This window comes from Barbus barbus, assembly GCF_936440315.1.
Source record: "Barbus barbus genome assembly, chromosome: 1".
Lineage (NCBI taxonomy): Eukaryota > Metazoa > Chordata > Actinopteri > Cypriniformes > Cyprinidae > Barbus > Barbus barbus.
The window spans coordinates 26,459,265-26,482,488 of NC_136729.1; the positions used below are offsets into that span (position 1 = coordinate 26,459,265).

At 38.4% G+C, this 23,224-nt stretch overlaps 1 protein-coding gene across 1 annotated transcript in view; it reads left to right on the forward strand.

Annotated features, from left to right (window-relative positions):
• The window catches only part of LOC306849074 (A disintegrin and metalloproteinase with thrombospondin motifs 18-like), a gene marked incomplete at its 5' end in the record, with an annotated part of 66,541 nt that extends 52,036 nt beyond the window's left edge, over positions 1 to 14,505 (forward strand). The window contains 5 exons of the mRNA XM_079383932.1: positions 5,733 to 5,937; positions 7,631 to 7,825; positions 10,515 to 10,763; positions 10,861 to 11,038; positions 11,921 to 14,505. Coding sequence (XP_079240058.1) covers positions 5,733 to 5,937; positions 7,631 to 7,825; positions 10,515 to 10,763; positions 10,861 to 11,038; positions 11,921 to 12,039 — 946 coding nt within the window. The 3' untranslated portion in view covers positions 12,040 to 14,505. The remainder of the gene's footprint in view (positions 1 to 5,732; positions 5,938 to 7,630; positions 7,826 to 10,514; positions 10,764 to 10,860; positions 11,039 to 11,920) is intronic.
• Between the last annotated feature and the right edge of the window lie 8,719 nt (positions 14,506 to 23,224).

Below are 23,224 nucleotides of genomic sequence, written 5' to 3' on the forward strand. Positions count from 1 at the left end.
AAATGGCCTTGTGCTTTTTCTTCTCTCTTCATGAGATTCCCACCATTCAAAATGTATTTTCTTCTCTCAGTGTAGGTCATACTGTAAGTGTGTTTATTGTTCAGACAGACAGGTCCTAAATCCCACAGTTACTAATGACTTCCCCCACTGTATGCAGAGCCGAGTCTGTTCCCCCCCATACTGAATGACATCACAGCCTTACGATATCGACTACAGATCCCGGAACATTATTTGTTTGAGGCATTATGTGCTTTGATTTATGACTGCTGAAAAGAGGAAAACTAAAAAAAGTGTGCAGGAAAGGGAAAATAAATAGACCTTTGGAAACACTTCCAGAAAAAGTATGGGCATGCATTCAAAACAGGAGAGCAAGACAGAAGCTTCTGCTTATCTTTCCAGCAAATATCTTCAGTGTTGACAGGTCTGCCCATGTTTTATTGTGGAGCAAGAGGGGCCACCTCCCTGTGGAAATTGAGCGCGTCTAGCTGGCCAGGAATCGAGCGCTAATCTCTGGACTATGGCCTACAGGATTCAGTCTGACGACGTGCTCCCGGCTGCAAACGCTGCCCTGCTGCTTCTGTGAAGCATGGAGAGCGGTGACTTCAAACACGGGCTGGGCCCAGAAGCGGCCAGCTTGATTTGTTCCCTAAAATGTCATGAAAAGAAAAATGCACATGCCTTTTGCAGTGCCCTCTGAATATTCCTTCTTTTCTTTTGGTTTCTTTGTGTTGCATGATTGCATGTTTGCTTTTCTGTTCAACCACCATTCCTCAAGCGCAGATGGATTTAGGAATTTCTTACCAGACTCTTGTAGAATTGACCACCTTTTTGTAAAGAAATTATAATTTTATTTAGCAAGGATTCATTATTACATTAATAATTGCATAAATATGCATCAATAATTTAAAAAGCAACAGCTGTTTTCAACATTGATAATGATAAGAAATATTTCTTGCGCACCAAATCAGCATATTAGAATTATTTTTTAAAGGAAATTAAAAAGCTTTGCCATCACAGGAATTAAAAAAATAACAAAATAAAGAAAGTTATTTAAAGGTGCCATAGAAGGCATTGATACAATATTTTAAATTGTTCTCTGATATCTACATAGAAGGTATGTGGCTTAGGTAAGGGCAAAAATTCTTCAGAAACTGTTTTACGTGTCCATTTACAACCCTAGGATTTCTCCCTAGAATGAAATGGTCTGTTATTGGCTTATTTGGAAGGGTCATGAATAATAATTTTGAGCTCTGCTCTGATTGGCTGTTTCACAGTGCGGCTCATTTTAGTAGCTCACAGGGAGGAAAATTATATATTTCAATACTTTCTCGCGCAGTTATATCGTCGGGTAATTATACTGTATATAAAATGCAGGCATCAGGGAGCTGCTATTAATATGCACTATCGCTTTTTACTTTCACTTTCACTTTCGAGATTCACGATCGCACAAACTCTGTTTATACCATGGAGCGGCAGTACTTACCACACATTTTACAAGATAAAATGCATGTCAGTGGTGCTCAGGATCTGTAAATCATTCGCCATCATCCTCAGTCATCTCTCCTTCTCAGTTTATGTGTTGAGTGAAATCTTATGTACAGCAAATGTAACAGGCTGCCGCTAGCAAGGAGCTAACCATGTCATTTTAGTGGCTCGCGTTATTTTATTAGAACGCGTATTTGCTTTCCGTGCCTTTCTGAATACAGACACCAACCCATCCCTGCACAGCCTGGAGCATAACATTATTTCCATGAGCTGCCATTTTCTCTGTTGTCCGCGCTTGTTTCTTTACAATACCATGGTCAGGTATATGCAAATGTTGGGGGCGTAACTATTAGTGATCCCGACTGTTACGTCACAGTCGGTGTTATGTTCTGATTCGCCTATTTTTCAGTGGTCTTTTTTATTCACGACATTTACATAAGGATGAGGAAACAATGGTGTTTGAGGCTCACGGTATGTCATTTCCATGGACAGAACTCTTATTGTTCAACTATGCCAAGGTAAATACTGTTTTCCATTCTATGGCACCTTTAAAATGAATGTCAGTAATGTTACTAAACATTAGTAATGTTTCACAATATAACTGTTTTACGGTATTTTTAATAAAAAATAAAAATATAGTCTTGGTGAGCATTAGAAACTTTCAAAAACATTAACAAATCTTACTCACCCCAAACTTTTGAACTGTTGTATGCATGATCACCCAAAAAGACCAAAGACTATTGTAACGAATAACAATAAAAGCAATTTATAATATCATAAAACCAAACATAGCTGAAGTGGTTAGAGCACATGCTTTGGTCTATGTAAAGTAATATTTTTAGCAAAAATGCAAAATGTCGCGTGGGTTTAGGAAAATACATGGTTCTCTTAGTGCTCTTAAACTTACAAATGCTTCCAAACCCAAACCATTCCCCAGAGAGCGCAAAAAATTCAGCCTTTGTCTCGCGGTACAGCCAATGGTAGCTTAAATTTCATTGAGTGATTTGGAATGAGTATCTATTATGGCTGCATCATTCTGAGTAGACATAGAGAAAATGCCAGCGAAATCAGACTGTATCCGGAAATGTGAAGCAGTCTGCAGTATTGTCCCCAAAGATATGTATTATTTAATTGTATGGCTTGAAATATGCAAGTTATTGAAAGATTCCAGAAATTCAAAATTAAAACAAGCGCCAGCAGTGGTTTGCAGTGAGGCACGGCAAGCCAGCTCTTTGACCAATGACACATTGTCATTTATGTGGCGAAGAGAGGACAAGGGGGAGTGATAAGTCATATTGTGCTGTGGATTGTGTTTCTTCCCTCAATTAAAATAGCAGTTGAACCATCTCCCTCCAATTTGTCAGATAGCTGGAGAGAAAATTAAAGGATTTTTCTCAGCTCAGTGGCTCAGGTCTGTGTGAGTGGTTGGGTGGTACTTGGTCTTCTAAGAAGTCGACCCGGGGCGTCTGTCCGGTGTTGCGGCCACGGCTCTTGTCATAGCTGTCATTTGCTCTAATCTCTCCCCAGACTGCCCAGCTCTATTTTAAAACCTCTTTTCATCCACAGCCAAGAGAAGCAAGGACAGAGTTTCAGTCCGAGCATTGGAACCAATCTTCTCTGGCATCTAGTGTTGAGTTTTACACAGTTATTTTAGACATAAATACACTCTAAATTTAGTCAGTATTTAATCATGTCATATCCATAATCTAAAGTTAACAAAATTACCATTATTTTTAGTCCACAAAAACAACATCTTGTTTAATAGAAGACACACATATTTTACACGAGTGTTTAGGGTCAGTAAAAGTTTGGGTTTAGTAGGATTCAGTAGGTTTAATTTTTGAAAGAAATACAAAAGAAAATACATTTTTATTAAGCAAGGATGCATTAAATTGATCAAAAGTGAGATTAATAACATTAATGTCACAAAATATTTCTATTAACTTGTAACTTAGTCAAAATCTTTAGTTCATCTCTCAAAAGTACGTATTTATGTCAATGAACAAATCAGTGCCATCAGAATGAAAAGTCCTTGTGTCAAGATAGTCAAAATGCTTAGTCATGTTGTCAATATAATAGTGCACTCTGTTAGTATTACCTGCTGTAAACTATGGCAACAGTTCAGATGATAGGTAGCTGAATTTGTCTACACACTGCAAAAAAAAAAAAAAAAAAACAGACCAAAAAAGCTCTAGCAAAAATCCAATTATTTATTTTTCATATGCAAAAGTGAAAAAGTGACAAAAGTTCATGAGCACTGAAGAAAGCATGGGCTGAAACGTCTGCTCTCTGGTCTGTTTTTAATACATTTTGCACTTTTGTCACTTTTTCACTTTTGCATATGAAAAATAAATAATTGGATTTTTGCTAGACCTTTTTTGGTCTGTTTTTTTTGCAGTGTACGGACAAATTCAGCTACCTATTGGACTAAAAACTTTCTTCTTTTTGTTGTACGCACCTGAGAACCTTTGTTTTGTTTGTTCTGAGCGCGCACAATTCCTGCTTTATATAACAGTTTAGATGACAAATGCAGAAGGCTGCACTTCTTATGTTTGTTATATATCCTTTCAAAAGTACAAATTTACACATTACTGTATGTGGGAAATTGATTGAAAGAGATGGTTTAGAAATGTTTGAATTATTGAGGATATGGTTGATCTCCCAATATTTAGCAGCACCCTTCAGCATGATTGACAATGTGGTCCACAATAGTGGCCCTTATTTCATCTGATATGCGACTATATCCTTGGCCTCTTCTTGCTCTTCCTCTGTTTTGCCTCTGTACACTTCCATGCATCCTTACTCCTCTTCTTCCTCTCGGCTGTTGACCCTGATCGTTTTCTGGATGTTCATTCACTGTCAGAATTTGTAACTCGTGTTGTCCTCTGTCTATATATATTTTCCAATTGAAGGTTCATGAGATGCACCTTTGAGCTATTTCAGAGAACTGGTATATAATTGGCTGATCTATATTCTCTTCATTAGTGAAAGTCAAGATTCACCTGCACAATTCATGGCAAATGTACAAAAAGTCTAATAGAAATGTGTATAAAATCTGCTTGACAGTTTATGACAACTAGAGCAACCATTTTGCATTTAATGACTTACACGATGAACTAATGACTAGATGTTTTGAGGGGTAAGACAATAGCACAGAGAACTATATAATACATTTTGAGCAACATGATATTAGCAACTGAAAATGTAGGAAACCGCAGACAAATGTACATAATCAGTTGCATGAATGTAGCAGAGCAATCGCAACTTGTTCAAAAGAATGAGAAACTGCTTTTATGATGTGCACAAGTGACTAGATGATGTGGAGGTTGAACAAGTAGTTTTGAAAATTTCATTTCTGATCTGAGAAATGCACCAAAGCGACTGAGAAAAACTGTAAATAAATGCAGCCCCTGTGAGCCAAAAGTTAAAAACATAAAATAAATAAATAAATAATAATAAAAGGAATGACCTCAGACTTTTTTAATGGTAGTGTATTTATTAGTTTAACTAAACATACTGTACCAATATTTAACAAAATATATAAGTACTGTCCTTGTTGCAAATCTGTGCTGAATAACATATTCTGTATATTCTTTATGCTTTAGCTATTCATTGTCCGTGTCTTAATGTGCTAATAAATCAAATATATACAGAATACGTTTAGGTGAGTTAATCTTGTCTTCGTTTTCACTGATAATAAAAAAAGCCTTCTTTAATGTATGTGAAGATTAAGGCTGTCACAGATTCAACATTCTTTGATTTTTTAAACTGAATGTTGCAACTTCACAAATATTGTGTGGGAGCACTCATATTTTATGAGTATTCAGAAGGAAGACGTTGATGCATGCCAACTGTTGGTAATCATATCGCTATAGTGAAACTGATTAATATATTACAGAAACTTGGAATGGTATTTTGTAATGTGCATGTTGCAGAATTAGAAATTGTATTCATGAACTCTCTTGATGCGTCTCTAGGATAAGTGCATGTTTGTATATGCCCATATTAGCCCACAGGAGAGGGTGGGTGCAGACAAATATATGTGGTTTCTTGATTAGCCTTTCCATCATGTGGTTTACAGAGAAATCATATTGCTCATAATCTAATAAACATCACATTATTTAGATTTGTTTGCATCTCACATGTCTGTGCCATATGGCTGTAAAATGTTCTCTTCCATGTTAAAATGGGCTGAAACGTTCAAACACGAGGTTCATGTCTGAAGGTCAAATTGTTTGTCTTGACAGTTGGACGACAGGTAAATGGGGAGTGTGCAGTAGAACATGTGGAGGTGGGCAGCAGACACGAAACATACGCTGCATGAGGAAGGTGGCGTACCAGCGGGAGGAGGTAGCGGCTCACTCCTTATGTCCAGTAATGGCTCCGGCCCAACTACAGCCCTGCAACACACAGGCATGTCCTCCGGAGTGGAGCACTGGCTCCTGGTCACAGGTATGTTTACATAAACAAGTAACCTACATAACATTACCTCCACTGGAATTAATAAGATGCCATCATCAGGTGCGACTAAAGTCAATAGAAATAGAAATCTTTTGCAACATTATAATGTCTTTGCTCGTTCAAATAAATTGTGTTTTTGAACATTCTATTAATCAAAGAATCCTCAAAAGTCACATATTCACAAAAAATATTAAGCAGCTCAACCACTCAAGTTGAAACTCATGGTTTTAACAAAGATAATAATAATAAGAAATATAAGAACAATGTGATTTCTTGATTAGCAAATCAGGATATTTGAATGATTTCTAAAGTATCATGCAACACCGAGGACTGGAATAATGTCTGCTGACAATTCAGCTTTGCCATCACAGGAAAAAATAAAATTTTTAAATATATTCAAATAGAGTTATTTTTAAGTTGTAATAATATTTCACAATATTACTCTTTTTACTGTAGTTTTGGACAAAATGTGGCCTTTGTGAGCATAAGAGATTTCTTTCAAAACAATAAAAGCTATACTGAAGTCATGTATGAAACACAATAGTCATATTTCATGCAGATTCTGTTATTCTTTAGTAAAATCCCACATTAACTAAAGCCAGGTCCTTAAGAGCACTAGCAGTGCATTTTGTCTTGCTTTGTTGTATTAATTGGGTTGTCTCCCTTTAAAACATTATATCCTGTTTGATAAAGTTACAGAAATAAGTATAAAAAATGTAAAAGATGTTTTTAAAATTAACTTCAAGTCAGCCTCATGTACAATAAACCTAATTTAAGCTAACTCTCCTTCCTTCCATGAGGCTAAAAAAGGGCAATTTTGCTCTTTATTTTGTCCTTGTTCATTTTCTTGCCATTGTGTAAATAATCAAGTTATAATGAATAAAGTTTAGTTCTCTGAGCTTGACCAGAACATGTTTCTGAAATTCTGCTATATATCCTTTTTATAGAAATCCTTCCATAAATTACAACACAGGCATATTAAATTTTGAAAAGTGACCGAAACATGAGGTGAGGGTTTGAGATGCCCAGAACAACATCATGGAAATCGTACTGTATGTCACATCAGTGCTGAAACACTACTGCCCTCTGCTGTTATTGCACATGGAACACATTGTGCTCCATATGTCTTAACTGTTACATTGCTTTCATTAAGAATCTGTTCTGCATGTATTGGACTTCTAAAAGTGTTCTCTCTGAAACTTTAGTGATGTTGGAAAGTGTAACTTTAGATAAATGGCTACTTCACACGTGGTTTAATCTGATATTTTGTAATAACTTTAGCTGTTGCTACTTGTGTATACTCTAAGTTTCCAAGTATACACACAGAAGCCAGAGAATGTTGAAACACGTTGCCAGAGTTAATTTCATCATTAGCAGCAATGCTGAATTCTTTAACCTTTTTTTTCAGTCTAATCTTATGTAATATGTTAAATCATAAATCTTTGAGAAGATTTTGCAGTAGTAGTTGATATTGACTGAATTCCTCCTAAAGGTCAGGTTGAGTTCCCACTGCCTGTCTCCAGAGTTCATATCAACTGTTGTTTGAGGTGAACTGCATGCCACTGTGACCTTTACAATGTTTAAACTAACATCACTCAAAGACCACACGAGGGTAACTCTCTCTCTCTCTCTCTCTCTCTCTCTCTCTCTCCGTGTTTGTCTTTCTTTCCTTCCTTCTCTCTAGTGCTCTAAAACCTGTGGGCGAGGGTTGAAGAAGCGCAGTGTTTTCTGCAGGAGCACTGATCCAGGTGCCATGACTGTGGTGGTGCCTGACAGCATGTGTAAATTACACCTGAAGCCCAAAGCCCAGGAGACCTGTGTGCTGAGCCGCTGCCCCAAGAATGAGCGTCTTCAATGGATAACAACCGCCTGGGGAGAGGTAAGGTCCCTCAAAGGAATATCAAAGGTTATGTAGAAGCACTCACAAAAACAGTACATATGTAGCATGCACATTTATTCACCCATTTAGCCCTAATGAAGAAACATTCATGTGCATGTTAAAGAGGCATTTTCATGGAAATCTCAATGTTACGTTATATCCATATCTAGACAGCACACAAGCCATTGAGGCCATGGTAAAGTTCATGGCAAAGTTCTTTTTTGTTATTAACTTTAAGGGTAAACAATGTTTGAATCACTTTTGCAGTGATATACTGTTAATGAAGATCCCGATGATTACATGTAAACATGTGCTGTATATGCTTTCATCAACATACAACAAAAATGACAGCAGTGAGAATTTCAGAAAGCAGCTTTCTAGTGCGTTAATGTTTTTACTTGTGTCTGACCTTGACGGACTAATCAGAAGAAATGACCTGGAAAATTTGTCCATGTCAAAGTAGTCAGAGCCCGAGAGCACCGCTCCCTATTGTATAATCACTATTGGACCAATTATAGTTTGAAGTTGTTTACTAGCAGTTTCAAAGTGTTTACTACAAGCTGTTATGAATCCCCAAAAACAAAATCCAAACAAACTTGATTTTGGCCTGATTTTGTTCAAAATGACATCACACTAGTTCGTTCTTCAATTTTGCTTCAAGTGTATTTGTATGACTGTATGACAGGACACTGCTAGAATTCGCTACAGAACTTTTGCCTAGATTTTTAGCCTGATTTACAGTCTTGAGGGGTTAATTACGGTGGCCGAGAGAGCTCAACGCGCTGCAACTTCAGAAAACACATGCAAATAGAAAAAAACACCAGCAAATCAAGAAAACATCTTCATCATTTTGACAGCACATGTGCTGCAAATCCTCAGAACATGCAAATTAAGAAACACTGCAAATCCTCACAACACATGCAAATTAAGAAACGCTGCAAATGCTCACAACACATGCAAATTCAGAAACCCTGCAAATCCTCACAACACATGCAAATTAAGAAACGCTGCAAATGCTCACAACACATGCAAATTAAGAAACGCTGCAAATCCTCACAACACATGCAAATTAAGAAGCGCTGCAAATCCTCACAACACATGCAAATTAAGAAACGCTGCAAATGCTCACAACACATGCAAATTAAGAAACGCTGCAAATCCTCACAACACATGCAAATTAAGAAGCGCTGCAAATCCTCACAACACATGCAAATTAAGAAACGCTGCAAATCCTCACAACACATGCAAATTAAGAAACGCTGCAAATCCTCACAACACATGCAAATTAAGAAGCGCTGCAAATCCTCACAACACATGCAAATTAAGAAACGCTGCAAATCCTCACAACACATGCAAATGTCCTTTCTTTCATTAGCCTACTAAAAGGGCCTGAATAAATTTTTAAATATTTTTCTTACTGGCATTTTTATTTTGACCTGGTTTTAACAATTAATGAAGCATTGCAAATTTATTTTCATTAACCTTGAAATTATATTTAGTTGAGGATATTAAGTTAGCCATCTTTCATAATAACGTTAATCGTGTAATTTGTCATTATTAATCTGATAATATCCAAAAGACAAAGAAATCATGCAATCAGGGTGTTAAAATAAACAACAACAACAAAAAAACACTCACCTTTCAGTTCACCAACAACTCAACCAATAGCCACTGCACAATTTTTCACTTTTTTTGGGTCCCCTTGAAACATTTCCATTGTGGTCCATGCAGCGCGTTTTTGTGAGGATTTGCAGCGTTTCTTCATTTGCATGTGTTGTGAGGATTTGCAGCTTTCTTAATTTGCATGTGTTGTGAGGATTTGCAGCTTTCGTAATTTGCATGTGTTGTGAGGATTTGCAGCGTTTCTTAATTTGCATGTGTTGTGAGCATTTGCAGCGTTTCCTAATTTGCATGTGTTGTGAGGATTTGCAGCGTTTCTTAATTTGCATGTGTTGTGAGCATTTGCAGCGTTTCTTAATTTACATGTGTTGTGAGCATTTGCAGCGCATGTGTTGTCAAAATGATGAAGATGTTTTCTTGATTTGCTGGTGTTTTTTATATTTGCATGTGTTTTCTGAAGTTGCATCGCGTTGAGCTCTCTCGGCCACCGTAGTTAATGCTATAGTTGCCAAAAGTCAGAGCCAGTCTGCAGATTTAAGTCGGCAGATTTCACTGAAAATCACATAGCGTGTGATGGGCTCAGATTTTTTAGCTTCAGACTATAATTTGATGTTGTGAGTCGATTTTAGTTTTCATTTATTATGGTTTTCCTAGTGAAGAGGCCAATGTTTCTGCATGAGTTTGTTGTATTTGAATTGACTTGAAAATCTGAGAGTGTGTGATCCTCTGCTGTATGATGAGCAGTTTTTCCTCTGCAGCCATTTACAAAGTCAGCATGTGTTTGATTCCTAGTTTTTTTAAAATCGCTTTAGATTTAAAAAGTAATTTAGTGTATCCCAGCCTTACGATGTTTATTCAAAAAGAAGCATTTGATTCCAGACAGCTTATTGGCACTTTCCGTTCTGCAGTTGTACTTCAGTATCCCTCTCCCCTCCAAACTAGCAGCATTGTTAACCCGTTGCTATGGGGGAACCAGTCGATCTTGTAGGCGAGGGGCCAGGAATATTTTTGTTTGTATATTTATTTGTTTATTTACCTTGTTATCTGATTGTCCGGTTGTTTAATGCAGTGTTCGGCCTCCTGTGGAGCAGGAGTAAAGAGAAGAGAGCTGCAATGTGGGGAGAAAGACTCCCAAGGAGGCTACACAGAGTTCCCTGCAAGGAGGTGCAGGAACCTCCGCAAGCCACAAGCAGACCTTGAGCTAGCTTGTAATAATGGCCCCTGCCCAGAGCCCCCACCTCCCCAGCTTCTTCAGCCTGGTCCAGACAGGGCCGGCGCTTCCGTGACTCTGGGTTGGTACTCCTCTCCTTGGCTGCAGGTATGCGCAACTAGCTCATCACAACCAAATTGTGGTTCTGTTCTGTTTCTATTCTGCTAGACATCTAATCTTCCTGTCCTGCCTGTGTGTCTTTCAGTGCACGGTGTCCTGTGGGGGTGGGGTGCAGACACGTAGTGTTCAGTGTCTGAGACAAGGGCGTCCATCAGTGGGCTGTTTACCTCATCAGAGACCCATAAGCTCACGGGCCTGCAATACACATTTCTGTCCTGGTCCAATCCCAGTCCCTGTCCCACCTCCTTCACCTACTCTTAAAGGTACAAGCTGGTTTACCTTTAAATGTTCATTTATTGATTTAGAATACACTTAAATCCAATGTAAACTACCGTTCAAACATTACACCACTCTATCTTTTACCTCAACTCTTACCTCACTCAGCAGTACCTGTAATGCCTGAATAGGCTTACCACTGAATGTTCATTGGTTATGACATTCTGTTGAATGTTTATTTGTTATGAACTCTCATATCTTGTTCTGTAGCTCAGCTGGTGGAGCATGAAGTTAGTAATGTCATGGGTTGGATTCTCAGGAAACATATACTGATAAAATATATTGCTTTAGATAAAGCATCTGCCAGTTGCATAATGCATGTATATTTTCCACAGCCACAGTGTTAATTGTTGTTGTTGCTTTGTTTACATATGTATAATATACGATTATCAAGCTTGATAAACATCAGTGGTGTTTAAACTTATTCATTATGTAGTGGGAAAAACAATGCACTTGTTGATTTGAAACCACATCGGTAGGTCAAATGACTGTCTGCCATGATTTAAATAAGAAACTGAAATACATTGTGTGATTAAACAATATCATTTAAATGAACGAATCATAATCGTCATGTACTGCACACAGCTTAATTATAATGCTAATTAAAACATAAAGATCTCTCCTCCACAGAGAACAGAAGTGTGTATAATTATTTATTCTCATGGGAGAACTGAGTGTGAGGGCCTTCAGAGCGCAGGTCAGGTCCTTATCGGTATGCCGGTGCAGTATTTCCAAGTGCTTTGCAACATCCCCACAATGTCTCTATTCAGAGTAAACAGCACTTACAAAAACACTGAGTGTTTGTGTTAGCACTGTTGTTTTTAAGGGTTAGAATATATAATAGTAATTATGTGTCTCTCCGTTAACAGAAGACCAGCCTTGCATCGACTTCTTCAGCTGGTGTCATCTGGTGCCTCAGCATGGTGTTTGCAATCACAAATTCTATGGTCAACAATGCTGCAAGTCCTGCTCCACCAAAAGACAGTAAAGCAGAAGATTTTCCCATGAGCCTCCTAACTGACTCTGAGATCTGTAAATCATTGTCATACAGATAACCACTATGGACAAAGTTGATATTTGCGAGATGTGGTAAAGAGGTATTCCAGTGGACCATTTCTTGAGAGATAATGAGAGCCTGGTATCCGAGGAACTCAAGAAACTCTGTACATTGGAAAACTGCACCTGGTTCTGGCTTCATCAGTGGTGTATCATAGCTAGAATTGTGGTTATTCAATAACCAGTCTGCAGACCATTTTTATTGTAAATATCTCTGCTTGTTCTTTTATGATTGGAGATGTGACCAGAGTTTAAAGCCATTAAGGGACTTCCATCATCAGTTCATTTGTATGCTACATTGAAGACCGCCAGATGAACATTGGTGTGCCTGTGCACATCTGAAGTACTGTAGAATTCCTGTCAAGTCTTTGAGCTCCAGGCGAACCCATGAGACAGAATGTTTACCAGCAGATCTGTACAGAACTGAGGGATGATCCACACAGCGTTCCACTGCACTGCTTTATAATAGTTTCATCTATGTATACATGTTCTCGATGGTTGTCCGTTGCTTCGTGTCTTGCTGCTTTTTTAACCTCTCGCATGTGAGTGCTTTTTTTTAAAGACAAGTGTCGAGTAAAGAGAAGTTGAACATTTGACACAGCACAGCTCATAAATGTCAGCTTCAAAACAGTGGACCAATCAGAGGAAACCAGGGGCAGGACAAACATCAGTAACAACTGTTCATCATTTGTTGGAAGAAGAGTTTAGCTATAGCCACTGTGATTTTATTATCTTAATTTTAAAAACAGTATATTTCACAGTGAACAACTCCTCAGCCTGTAATCCTTTAGTCTAAAGGTGTGGTCATATGAGGGAAATATTTGTGAAATTTTGCATCAAAATTGTCCTTTGTCTAATGTTAGCAGTGTAGTTATGTATGAAGCACTGCTTACACATAAGTCACTTTCAAACCAAACAACTTTATTTGTTGGTCAACGCAACAAATCGATGTTCCACAACTTGAACCTGTTACAAAATCTGCGAGGGGAAATCTTTCTTCCTCATGCCAAAAGTCTTGATCACATGGATTCCTATTGAAATGACTGGAATTTGCTGAACAACGGTAAATGTGACCACACCTTAATATCGCCTACTTTACATGACATGACTGCTTTAGTTTGAATCAGTGTTTGGGTGCAATACGAAGTGCATTCTCATTCCATCATCTTTTTTTTCCACAAAATAATTAAACATATATTTTATTAGTTCATGTGTTTACGTCACTATAAAAACACTCTGTTCTTGTATATATATGAACTAACTTCAACTTTTCCTCCTGTCAAGAGAGCATCCACATCTCCATCTTGCAGGCTTCTGATTTTAATATACATTAACATGCATCAGTTTTCTCTGTGAAACTGGTGTGATCTGTAAGGTTGAGTCACAATCCCGTCTGATCGCCACAGAAGACTAAAGCAGACAAGATAGATTCATCATTAATGAAGAACAGTGCTTCTGCTGAAATATATAGTGGGTCCACTGGCAGATGAACTAAGTTTGTGTATGACTGCCAGTATGTGTGTGAAATTTGTCTGCGGTTCATGCAGCACTGTCTCCCACGCGGTGTACAAGAGGGTTGAGCTCGTCCCAGATGTGTGTCAGAGAGAGTAGAATAGGTTGCTCAGTCACTTTGTAGGGACCAATTAGTGTGCAGGAGTGAGTGTCATGTTCAGGAGGAGGAGAACCTAACAAACCCAAGCCTCTCAGGACTTGGGACCTCATCTCAGTTTACTTTGTTAGTGCTCTTCATCTCTTTCTGTTTCTATATGTCTGAGTGCTGCAGTTGTTGGGCCACTGTTTTGTGCTTAACCGAAGAGTGGAGTCTCACCTTAGTAATCCTTTCCCAGGGTTCAGGTATGATGGTCCTGCTCTGACAATAAACATTGGAGCAGATGGCACATGATTTGTAGCAGAAGCACTCATTCTGTCCTCATTTCATTCCAAACACTTCATTAACAGTCCCCAAACCCTTAAAGGGACATTTGCATACACTAATATGTGCAGCAGGTCACTTTTAAAAGTAGATGTTGCAGGGTGCTCTGTCCTTTTTTCCTGAACCATTTAAAAGAATACTTTCATTTATTAGTTGTATAACTTCTGGATCTCCGTTAGTGAACTATTGGTCTTACAATATGTTTAATTTGTTCATTACTTAACTTTAAAAGTGTTCCTAATAACGAACAAATGGAAAAATACATCATTTAGCTTTGTTGTGATGTTACGTTGTACAAATGTCTTTCATCACTGTCTGAATTGAAAAAGTGTGTAATTTATTATATGTCAAAAATAGTTCCTGGGCTACAGTGTTGTCTGGAGAGGAGCTTTCTGTATAATAGCACACTGTAAGTGTGATATTTAATATTTTCACTGAAAGTTTTATAATAAAAAGTATTTGATTTACTGTATTCCTCTAGTGACGCTTTTTCCACTAGTGCTCGGAGAGATTGAAATGAGTACAGGAAGCCTTTGAATGATGAAAATGCTGCAATATTTAAGGAATGAAAAATGATATGCTGTCATCACAACAAATTACTATGAACATCAAGCCAGAAGCAAAGTGGATTTTAGACAAAATACTCCCTAGCATATTATCGACAAGGAAAACAGACTTGTTCTCTGTGCAAATATAAAACGTTATTTAAAATGTGCCACTAAGGGCCAGACATAATAATATAATAAGCTATAAACACATGAAAAAAAAAACCCTCTGATACAAATAGCAATGTTTCCCAACCAATCGTAACATTAAATACCCCAAACATTCATATTCCACAGTTTCCTCTTTGTGTTCCAGGCAAAGTGTTCCTGCATGTACTAAATACCCTTGTAAATCACACTGAGTTTGCTTAAGTCCTCCCTCGACACTCTTGAATATCTTTTCCTCCTCATAATATGCACACATTTGTCATTTGTGTCATATTTCTTAATTTCCTGTGTGTACAATTATTTGTGATAATTTCTGAAAGCATCAAGAGACTAGTGAAAGAAAGGAGCAATTCCTCATCCGTGTCACTGGATGCACAGACGCTGATTATGAAGACTGAATACCAAGCACGTCTGTGGCATTTCTATATCCTCTTGTGCATGGTGCAAACTCTCTTTGTTTCTCTCTCTCCTTGCCTGCTCACATAAACAAGCACACAGTCTCTTCACTCTCTAGAATTCACTGTGTCACTTCAGCTCCGGCAGTATGATGCTTCTTAAGAGTACCCCTCACTTCTGACAGGCTTTCTCATCACATCTTAACAGGACACTGGCCATGAGCACTCTCTCTTTCACTCTTTTCCAGCTCTCAGATGAAGTGCGAGCTGTCATCTCTTCCAGACATATCTCCAATCATCAGATAAAGGATATCATCCAGCATTCACTCTGTGCCCCTGCGGACAATAGATCACGCAAAGGGTGAATGCACATGTGAGGGATCCTATAGAACAGCCATTCACAACAGGTGGATCACAGGTCAGTTCTGATCATAGGACAGCAGAGCAAATACTGAACAAATGATAAACTGCAACTATCCATATAATTGTGTATCGTTAATGAAACAATCAAAATATAAACTTTTAAAAGGTTTCACTTCTCATATGTTTTGTTGTTTGACAGAGTGTGCTGTGTCATCGCATACATTTTCACTTTGTCAAAAAAAAAAAAAAAATTCATGCATATTAATAATCAAATATGGATGGGAATTCGAGAGACAGGTTGTGAAAGTTTGGAATCGGATATTATTTTATACACCCCATCAACTTTTTTTGTAGAAAAAAAGAAGCATCATGGAAGTCATGAAACTTTAAAGGTAGGCCTATGTGTTTTACTTTTTATTTGCCGTTTGAAGAGCGAAGTCGAGTGGAAATAGTGAGAACTGGTCCACGTGCGATTTTGATTGGCTGTTTGTGATTAATCACGTTGAGTTGTACACGCCTTGAGGTCCCTGCCTGGTACTTTGAGGAGCGTCTCGCTGCAGCCCACAAAATCCAGGGGGTGTGGTTGGATCCAGATTCAACTCCTCCCACCTTACATATATCTAAAAATACCCATCTCCACCCCCTGATCCCTAAACCCACCCCATCTCCACCCCCAAACCTACCAATCTCCACCCCCTAGATGTGGATCCAACCACGGCCCCGGGATCTTGTCGACTGCAGGGAGCCCTACTTGGGTACTTTACATATTATCAGTTTTTGATTTGATTTTATGGACTTTTACTTTTGTACTATAAACAGTTTTGGTAATGTATAAGGGGCACAGGGCTTAACATGCTGCTTGACATGTGACTTAGTGTTTGCAAGTAGGAAATTGAGTTATCTTTTGCAGCTTTTGCCAAAGAATGGTCAAATACATAACATATGTCAAAATACCTGTTCTGGTGAGTATTTGCATATATATATATAGACACAAGGTATGCATTCACACATAGACACACAAACATCAGATGTGAAGAACACCCTATGGTGTGAGATCATCACATATTCAATACCCTTGCACATAAGAAAAAAAAGTCTTATCTGCTTAGTCCACATAGATTGTAGATAGATGATGATGTAGATGAATGAAGATAAAAAGTGTTGAAATGCGTTTAGCTGTTGTAGATAAAGTTAGTCCATTACAATCCATCAAATACACAGGGTACAATCATCCATTAGTCCTAGAACACTGACCAAAGAAACGTCCCAAACAGGATAGGAGTATGAAGTCCTGAGGTTAAACCATCTTTGGTGAATGTATAGATAGCAATAATTTAACACACACACGCACGCACGCACACACACACACACAGAGTTGGTTATGCTTTAAGTGAATGTAAACAATTGGGAAACATTGGTTGTGTGCCAGTATATTGGATCTATGCATTAGCCTAGGTCCTAGAGTGGCAGCGGCCTCATATAAATACCTGCTGCTTTCTGTGTTTTAATAAAAAAGTTAATGAAAAAGATTTGGGCTTTTATTTTTGTTTACTGCAGTATCAGAATGTTACAGTTTTAACTGGTGACTAATATTTTGGTGCCGCAGCAATCTTGTTCCCAGAAATATGAACTATGGTGATGCATGTCATTGTTATGAAATAAAATTACTAATTTCTTAATAATATTTAATATATTGGACTCCCTTGTTAAGTGTAAACTGATCTAATCACAGTTGCATTCATACAGAAACCTTATTCACACAAGTGTCCTTCTCCATGTCTGCACTTCTCTTCCCATTTCTTGCTTTTTTACACATGCGTACACACACACCCTTTCTCATTGCCTCTGTGGGAGAATTTCAGCGTAGGTTATTTCGGGAGGATTAAAACGTCAGTATGGGTTTAGATGGCTGTGATTGTGTCTAGGCTCAGGAGCGGGGCTCATTTGTAGCTGTCAGTCGGCATTGGCCTTTTCTCAGTAATGTAAAGATGGCAGTCTCCGTGGCCCCGTTTGTCGCTGCAAGAGCGATCTCGCAGATTATCATCTCAAAGGGACTGATAGCGGCTCGCTCCACCTTTGTGTGGCTGCCTCTCCAGCTGAGCGGAAGACCCCCGACCCCCCCAGTCTCGACTCCTGGAAGCTCTGCGACTTTGAAAAGTTTTACTGGTGGCATTAAAACCCTGTCAGAATGTCTATATAGGAGAGATTTGTGGAATACCACCCACATTTTATAGGCTTTTGGGGGGAAAATAGGGCTGTATTATGGAGCTTGACATATCTCATAACCTGCCCAGTAAAAATGGTTTTGTGGTAACAATTAAGTGGTTTTACTCAAGGCAAAAATATTATTTATCTGGCTATATTGGGTTATACCAACAACAATACTTTTAAGGGTCAGATCAGGTGGAAGGAAATACAGTTGCTCCTTAAAGGGAAAAATGAAATTTCTTTCATTTTTACTTGCCTTTGTGTCGCTCCATGCTGACTTACTTTCTTATGCAGAACACAAAATGAAAAATTTAAAGCTGTATTCTATGCTTATGTCCATGCATTTACATAGAGACTTAGGCTTTCAAACTTCAAAAAGGATACAAAAGTACCTTAGTAAGAGCAGTCCATAACTCGTGCTATATGCAAAGTATATACTATACCTTTGTGTTAGAAACAAATTTGAGTCACTAAAATCAGCTAAAAATGTTGACACCCTCGCTAACTCTTCTTGGCCCACTGATGAGAGAAGCATATCTGAATCATAAAAGCATTATTATTTTGAGTCATATTATTGCAATGAATCGACTGATCTGATCTGAAGATTATCATTAAAAAATTACTTCAATTTTGGACTTTTTCTCATAAAACACTATTGAATAATTTCACGAGACATGAAATTTAGCACACAAGTCACATGGACTGCTTTCATGGTGCTTTTATCTTGTTTTTGTGTCTTTTTTTGAAGCTTAAAAGCTTCAGTTTATTCGATTTCATGCAAAAGATCATTGAAAACAAATTGTCTTCACATTTTCTCTTTTCGTGGTCCACAGAGTAAAGCAAGCAATATGGGTTTGGAGTAAATGATGACAGAAACATCCCTTTAAGGTAACGACTGAACATTTTCACATAATTTGCACAGACAGAGATAAAGGAGCTAGATGTATTGTAGCACTGAGATTGTATTCTCACCTTATCAAACTTAGAAAGCACTGGGATCAGAAGCTGTAGCCGTCATGCTGACTGAAATGAAAATTACTATTTCTAAAATTTCCTTTCAGCTTTGCTCTTTTGCCCCATATCCCATTGCGAAAATCCAGTCAGAGATGCTCAAACACAGCATGATAGAACACAATTACAGTTATTATTTATCTTATTTGCTTCTAATTGGAAGCCTGCACGTCTCATGGATATTGTAGATTACTTTCAGTTCCCACATACATAGACGGCTAAATAGTGGAGTCATGGAAGTGCAATGTTGGCACTTCAAAAAGAGAAGTCCACAAACACCCCCTTCCCCGGCTTTTCTGAATAACGCATTTCGCAATGGTTAAGGGCAAATTTACTGCAGCATGTCTCTGTACATCTCCTCCACAGATCATTGATTAAAATTGTAATTTATTATTATTATTTTTTTTTGGTGCGCTATGAATATTATTGATCTGTGTGTTTGTGGCTGTGCTCTCTCATCTATCTTCCTTTGAGCAACTTGTTCAGATTTTGCTCCCCTTGAAATGTAAGAATTGATTACAATTCCTATACTGGCAGACAGCCGCTGCCTCCTCTTCAGCCTTGCTGACCTTGGCGCAGAGAAAAAGACGCTAGCGCACAACGAGAGAAGCGTTCTGTCCACCATTCTCTTTCTCTCTCTCTCTCCTCCACTTTAACCTCTCCACTTCAAGGCTATTGCGATGCATTTCATGACTCTTAAGCCGTTGTGGTGTATTACCTTAAAGACCACAGGCAATCTGAAGTCCTTCCTTTTGACACTCCAGAATTAATCAATTTACTGCCCAAAGCAGATCCATTTCTTGTCAGTGTATTTCCAGGCGCTGATGTGCCTGATATTGTAAAACAGCCTCGTACCTGCATTCATGCACACACACACATACCTACCGACCGATGCTCTTCTCTCTTCTCGCCTCCCCTGAGATGTTGTGTGTTGGAGGACATCGATTTATTTTACATAGTAATACAAACAGTGGGAGGGAACGGGTCACCTCAGCTATTGCCACCTGTGCGTCGGTATGAAGCACATGGCACAGGTCAGTGAAGCCCTTTCTGCTTGAGTGGCTGCTGCATATTTCATAGCACGCGTGAAGAATTCCAGCCGTCCCTTTAGAATGGGGACGTTCGAGTAGAAGCAGGAAGTGAAGCAGCACTGTTCCGCTTGACTCCAGTAGAGGGAGGTGCTTACCTGCTGTTGAGCTGCAGGCTTTGTCTCTGAGGACAGGAACCAGAATTAGATTCCTTCAAGGATGAAGAAGTGATCACACGAGTAGTTAAGGAGGATGTGTAGATGCAGTGTGTGTATGGCTTTCTTTTCTTATAAAAGATCTGTGGACTGATGTATTCCTATTTAACCACCACATTTGTTAAGATGCATTAATTACATTCAAATCGTTTCATTTTAGTACTTTTATGGAGTTGGGTCAATGAAACAAAAGTGTCCATAATAAAGAAAAATCTAGCAGATTTAAGAATTTTTTTAATGATTGGAAATAAAAATGTACATTTATATTATACTAAAAAATGTATTGTGGTGTAACTGAGTAATAAAAAAACATTGAGAACATATGAGTGTACACATCTTAAATGTTTTCCAAAATATTTGTTGAAGTACAAAGTATTGTTCATACACACATCAGTAATTATTAATTTATAAATATCATTATGCTTACAACATTATTTAATGACCTTATAAACTTGACCTTATAATAAAAAGTATATTTTTATACTTCATGTTGCATGTGTGTTGGCTTGATTTTTGTGTGTCATAACGGGCAAGCCCCCCCCCCCAAATATAAATTAGCAGTTCTGCATTTTTGCTAAAAGATTGGTAATAAAAGGTTATGCCAAAGTACTCATTATGGTTTTTTTTATTTTTTTTTATTTAAGTGGCTGTTTTCTTTCATTATGATATCAGGACAGTTATATCACCCTGACATATTTGACGGCATGTCTTTAAAAAACAAAAAACAAAAAAACTTTAAGTTACTCATCAAGGTCATTCATTTTATGTAAGAATTAAATGTGTTCTTTTTCCATACATAAAGCAATGAAAAAAATCACATTGAGGCATTAAAATAGAGAGAAATCTAAGGTCAGACTTCTCAAAACATTTTTTTTCACAGCCCAAATACTTTTAGTACATTTTAGTGTTACTGCACATGGTACAAAGTTTCAGCAGAGTTTTACATGCGAGGTTTAAACGTTTGTGAAATGTATATAGGATATCACAGTTTTCAGTTTTCAGTACGTATCCAGGAGCTGTCACACTTCCATTACTTTAGTTAGTGGCAACAGCGGTGCATCTTTGTTTAAGTGTCTGTTTGGTGGAGCTGACATTGTGCATAGTTTGTCTAAAAAAACTCATAGAAATTGACAGAGATGGTGTTCAGCACTCTAAAGGCGAGCTATTTTTACACTGCTGTCTCTGAAGATCCCTCTAAAAGACAAGTGACAGGCAGGTATAACTCAAAACTGGCCTGCCATCTCCAAAGATAACACTACTATCTCAGCTACCTGGAACTGTTTTGCTTCAGAGCTGTCAAATTTGTCAGCAGGAGACAGGGGAGTGTCGATGACAGTTACAGCTCACACTTAAGTCGTGTTCATTCGTTCGTGCTTTCTTTCTTTTTTTTTTTTTTTTAACTCGTCGCCTCTGGTAAAGTGAGCATGAAAGTGGTGAGTTGCGGCAGCGTTGCTACCCGTTGTCGTTATTAAAGCACAAAACAAGCTGTCACTGAAAGCCAAGCCACGCTCCTGACGGGCTTGGGAGCCTTTGCGTGACGCGGTGAAACACAAAACAAATAAAGCCTGTGTGCCTCTAATAACTTTCGAATAAATAAATCATATTTACAAATCCCTCCATTATTAAGGGGAGCGACAGCGAGCGCCACAAGCACACTCTCCTTCTCGGCATGTGCCCAAATCCCAAGGCACAGCTGTCAAACACGGTAACAATTACAATAGATATCACGGCAAATGAAGCAAATCAATCACCTCTTCAGCCCCCACCCCCCTCCATCACCTTCTCAAAGAGAGAATAAACAATCATTAACATTCTCCAGCACCAATAATGTCTGTTTTGCTCTGGGAGGCTCACATTCTCATTTGGGATCCACAAACGGGGGTGGAGAGGGGGGTGAGTGGAGTCCCATAAGCCCTTGCTGTGGGAAGTTTACTCTCCTCTCTGCAGTCTGCCAGGTCCCCCCCTAAGAGCCCACCGTCTACCTGTTCACATCCCTGGCATCACATCAGTTACTGGAGATTTAAAGATTTGTTTCGCCGGAACCCGTTTTGGGGGTTGGGGGGCTAATTAGTCCAGAGCGGAGCATGCTGGTGGAGAAGTGATTACCACACCAACCCTCAGAAAAAATGCTGGGAAGTGTAGTTTTTGAGAGCAGCAGGATGCAACGATTAGTTCCACCGCAGACGCAACAAGAGGAGAAACAGAGACAGTTGTTTTGACTCCTTAATTCCTTCCCACTGTTCCAGGCTGGAGCCGGAACAAGGCACACTCAATAGAGAGGACTTCTCTCCTCGAGTGCATACTGCATCACAGCTGTTGTTACCAGACACACCAGTGTGAAAAATCACAAAGTCATGTCCTTACATATTTATTATGCAAGTCAATATTATGCAATAGCATATTTGACCAATTCCAAACCACAGTAGTCTTAAAAGTACTATTAATTTGACATATAATCATTTATAAGTTATATATAATTGCTAACGAGGGCTGTAAGTGAAAAATGCCTTATAGGTGTTCATAATTAAGCAGGTTTTTTACAGGTAATATGGGCCAAAAAAAGAGAATCAAATCAAACTGAAAAGTTAAAATTTTTTAAACGCTCATGAGAAAGATGAGATACTAATGGATTACTAGAAATTGGAAAATTAAGGTGCTCCCACTGGACAGTGAGATGCTCATGGGTCAGCAGGGTTACAGAGAACAGCTAGAGAAGAAAAGATGCTTGTTAACTGCTAAATAATTAAGAAATAAGGTGAAGAATTAGGTGTGAAACCATTAGGAACCATTTAGTTTTCAGTTTCACCTTTTTCCAGAACTGCAGCCTACCTGGAGTCTCCAGAAGACAAGCTATCAGGTTCTCAGGGACTTTGCTAATATAAAAAATATGGCCCCCACTTAATAAGAATAACATGCTGTAGTGTTGTGAAATACTTATGTTATAGACTTTATAGACAGATAGGTTGAGAGTAACTCTTGAAGGACCAGCACCACATCCTCTTGTACCACTCTTTCAAGAATTTATCTTCAAGAGTCTGGTAGTAGGTTTTGGGAGCTCATTTTTAGTCCATATCCAACCTTGAAAGGTCCTTCTTGCTCATTGTTCATAGCAGCTCACACCATGACCCCCTCAGTACCGCCACTCTTGTCCAACTTGAACTGGTGCTGGTCCCTTAGGAATCACTCTCAACTTATCAGTCACTCTCAACCACTCTGTCCATAAAACGTAAAAAAAAAAAAAAAGTCTTAAA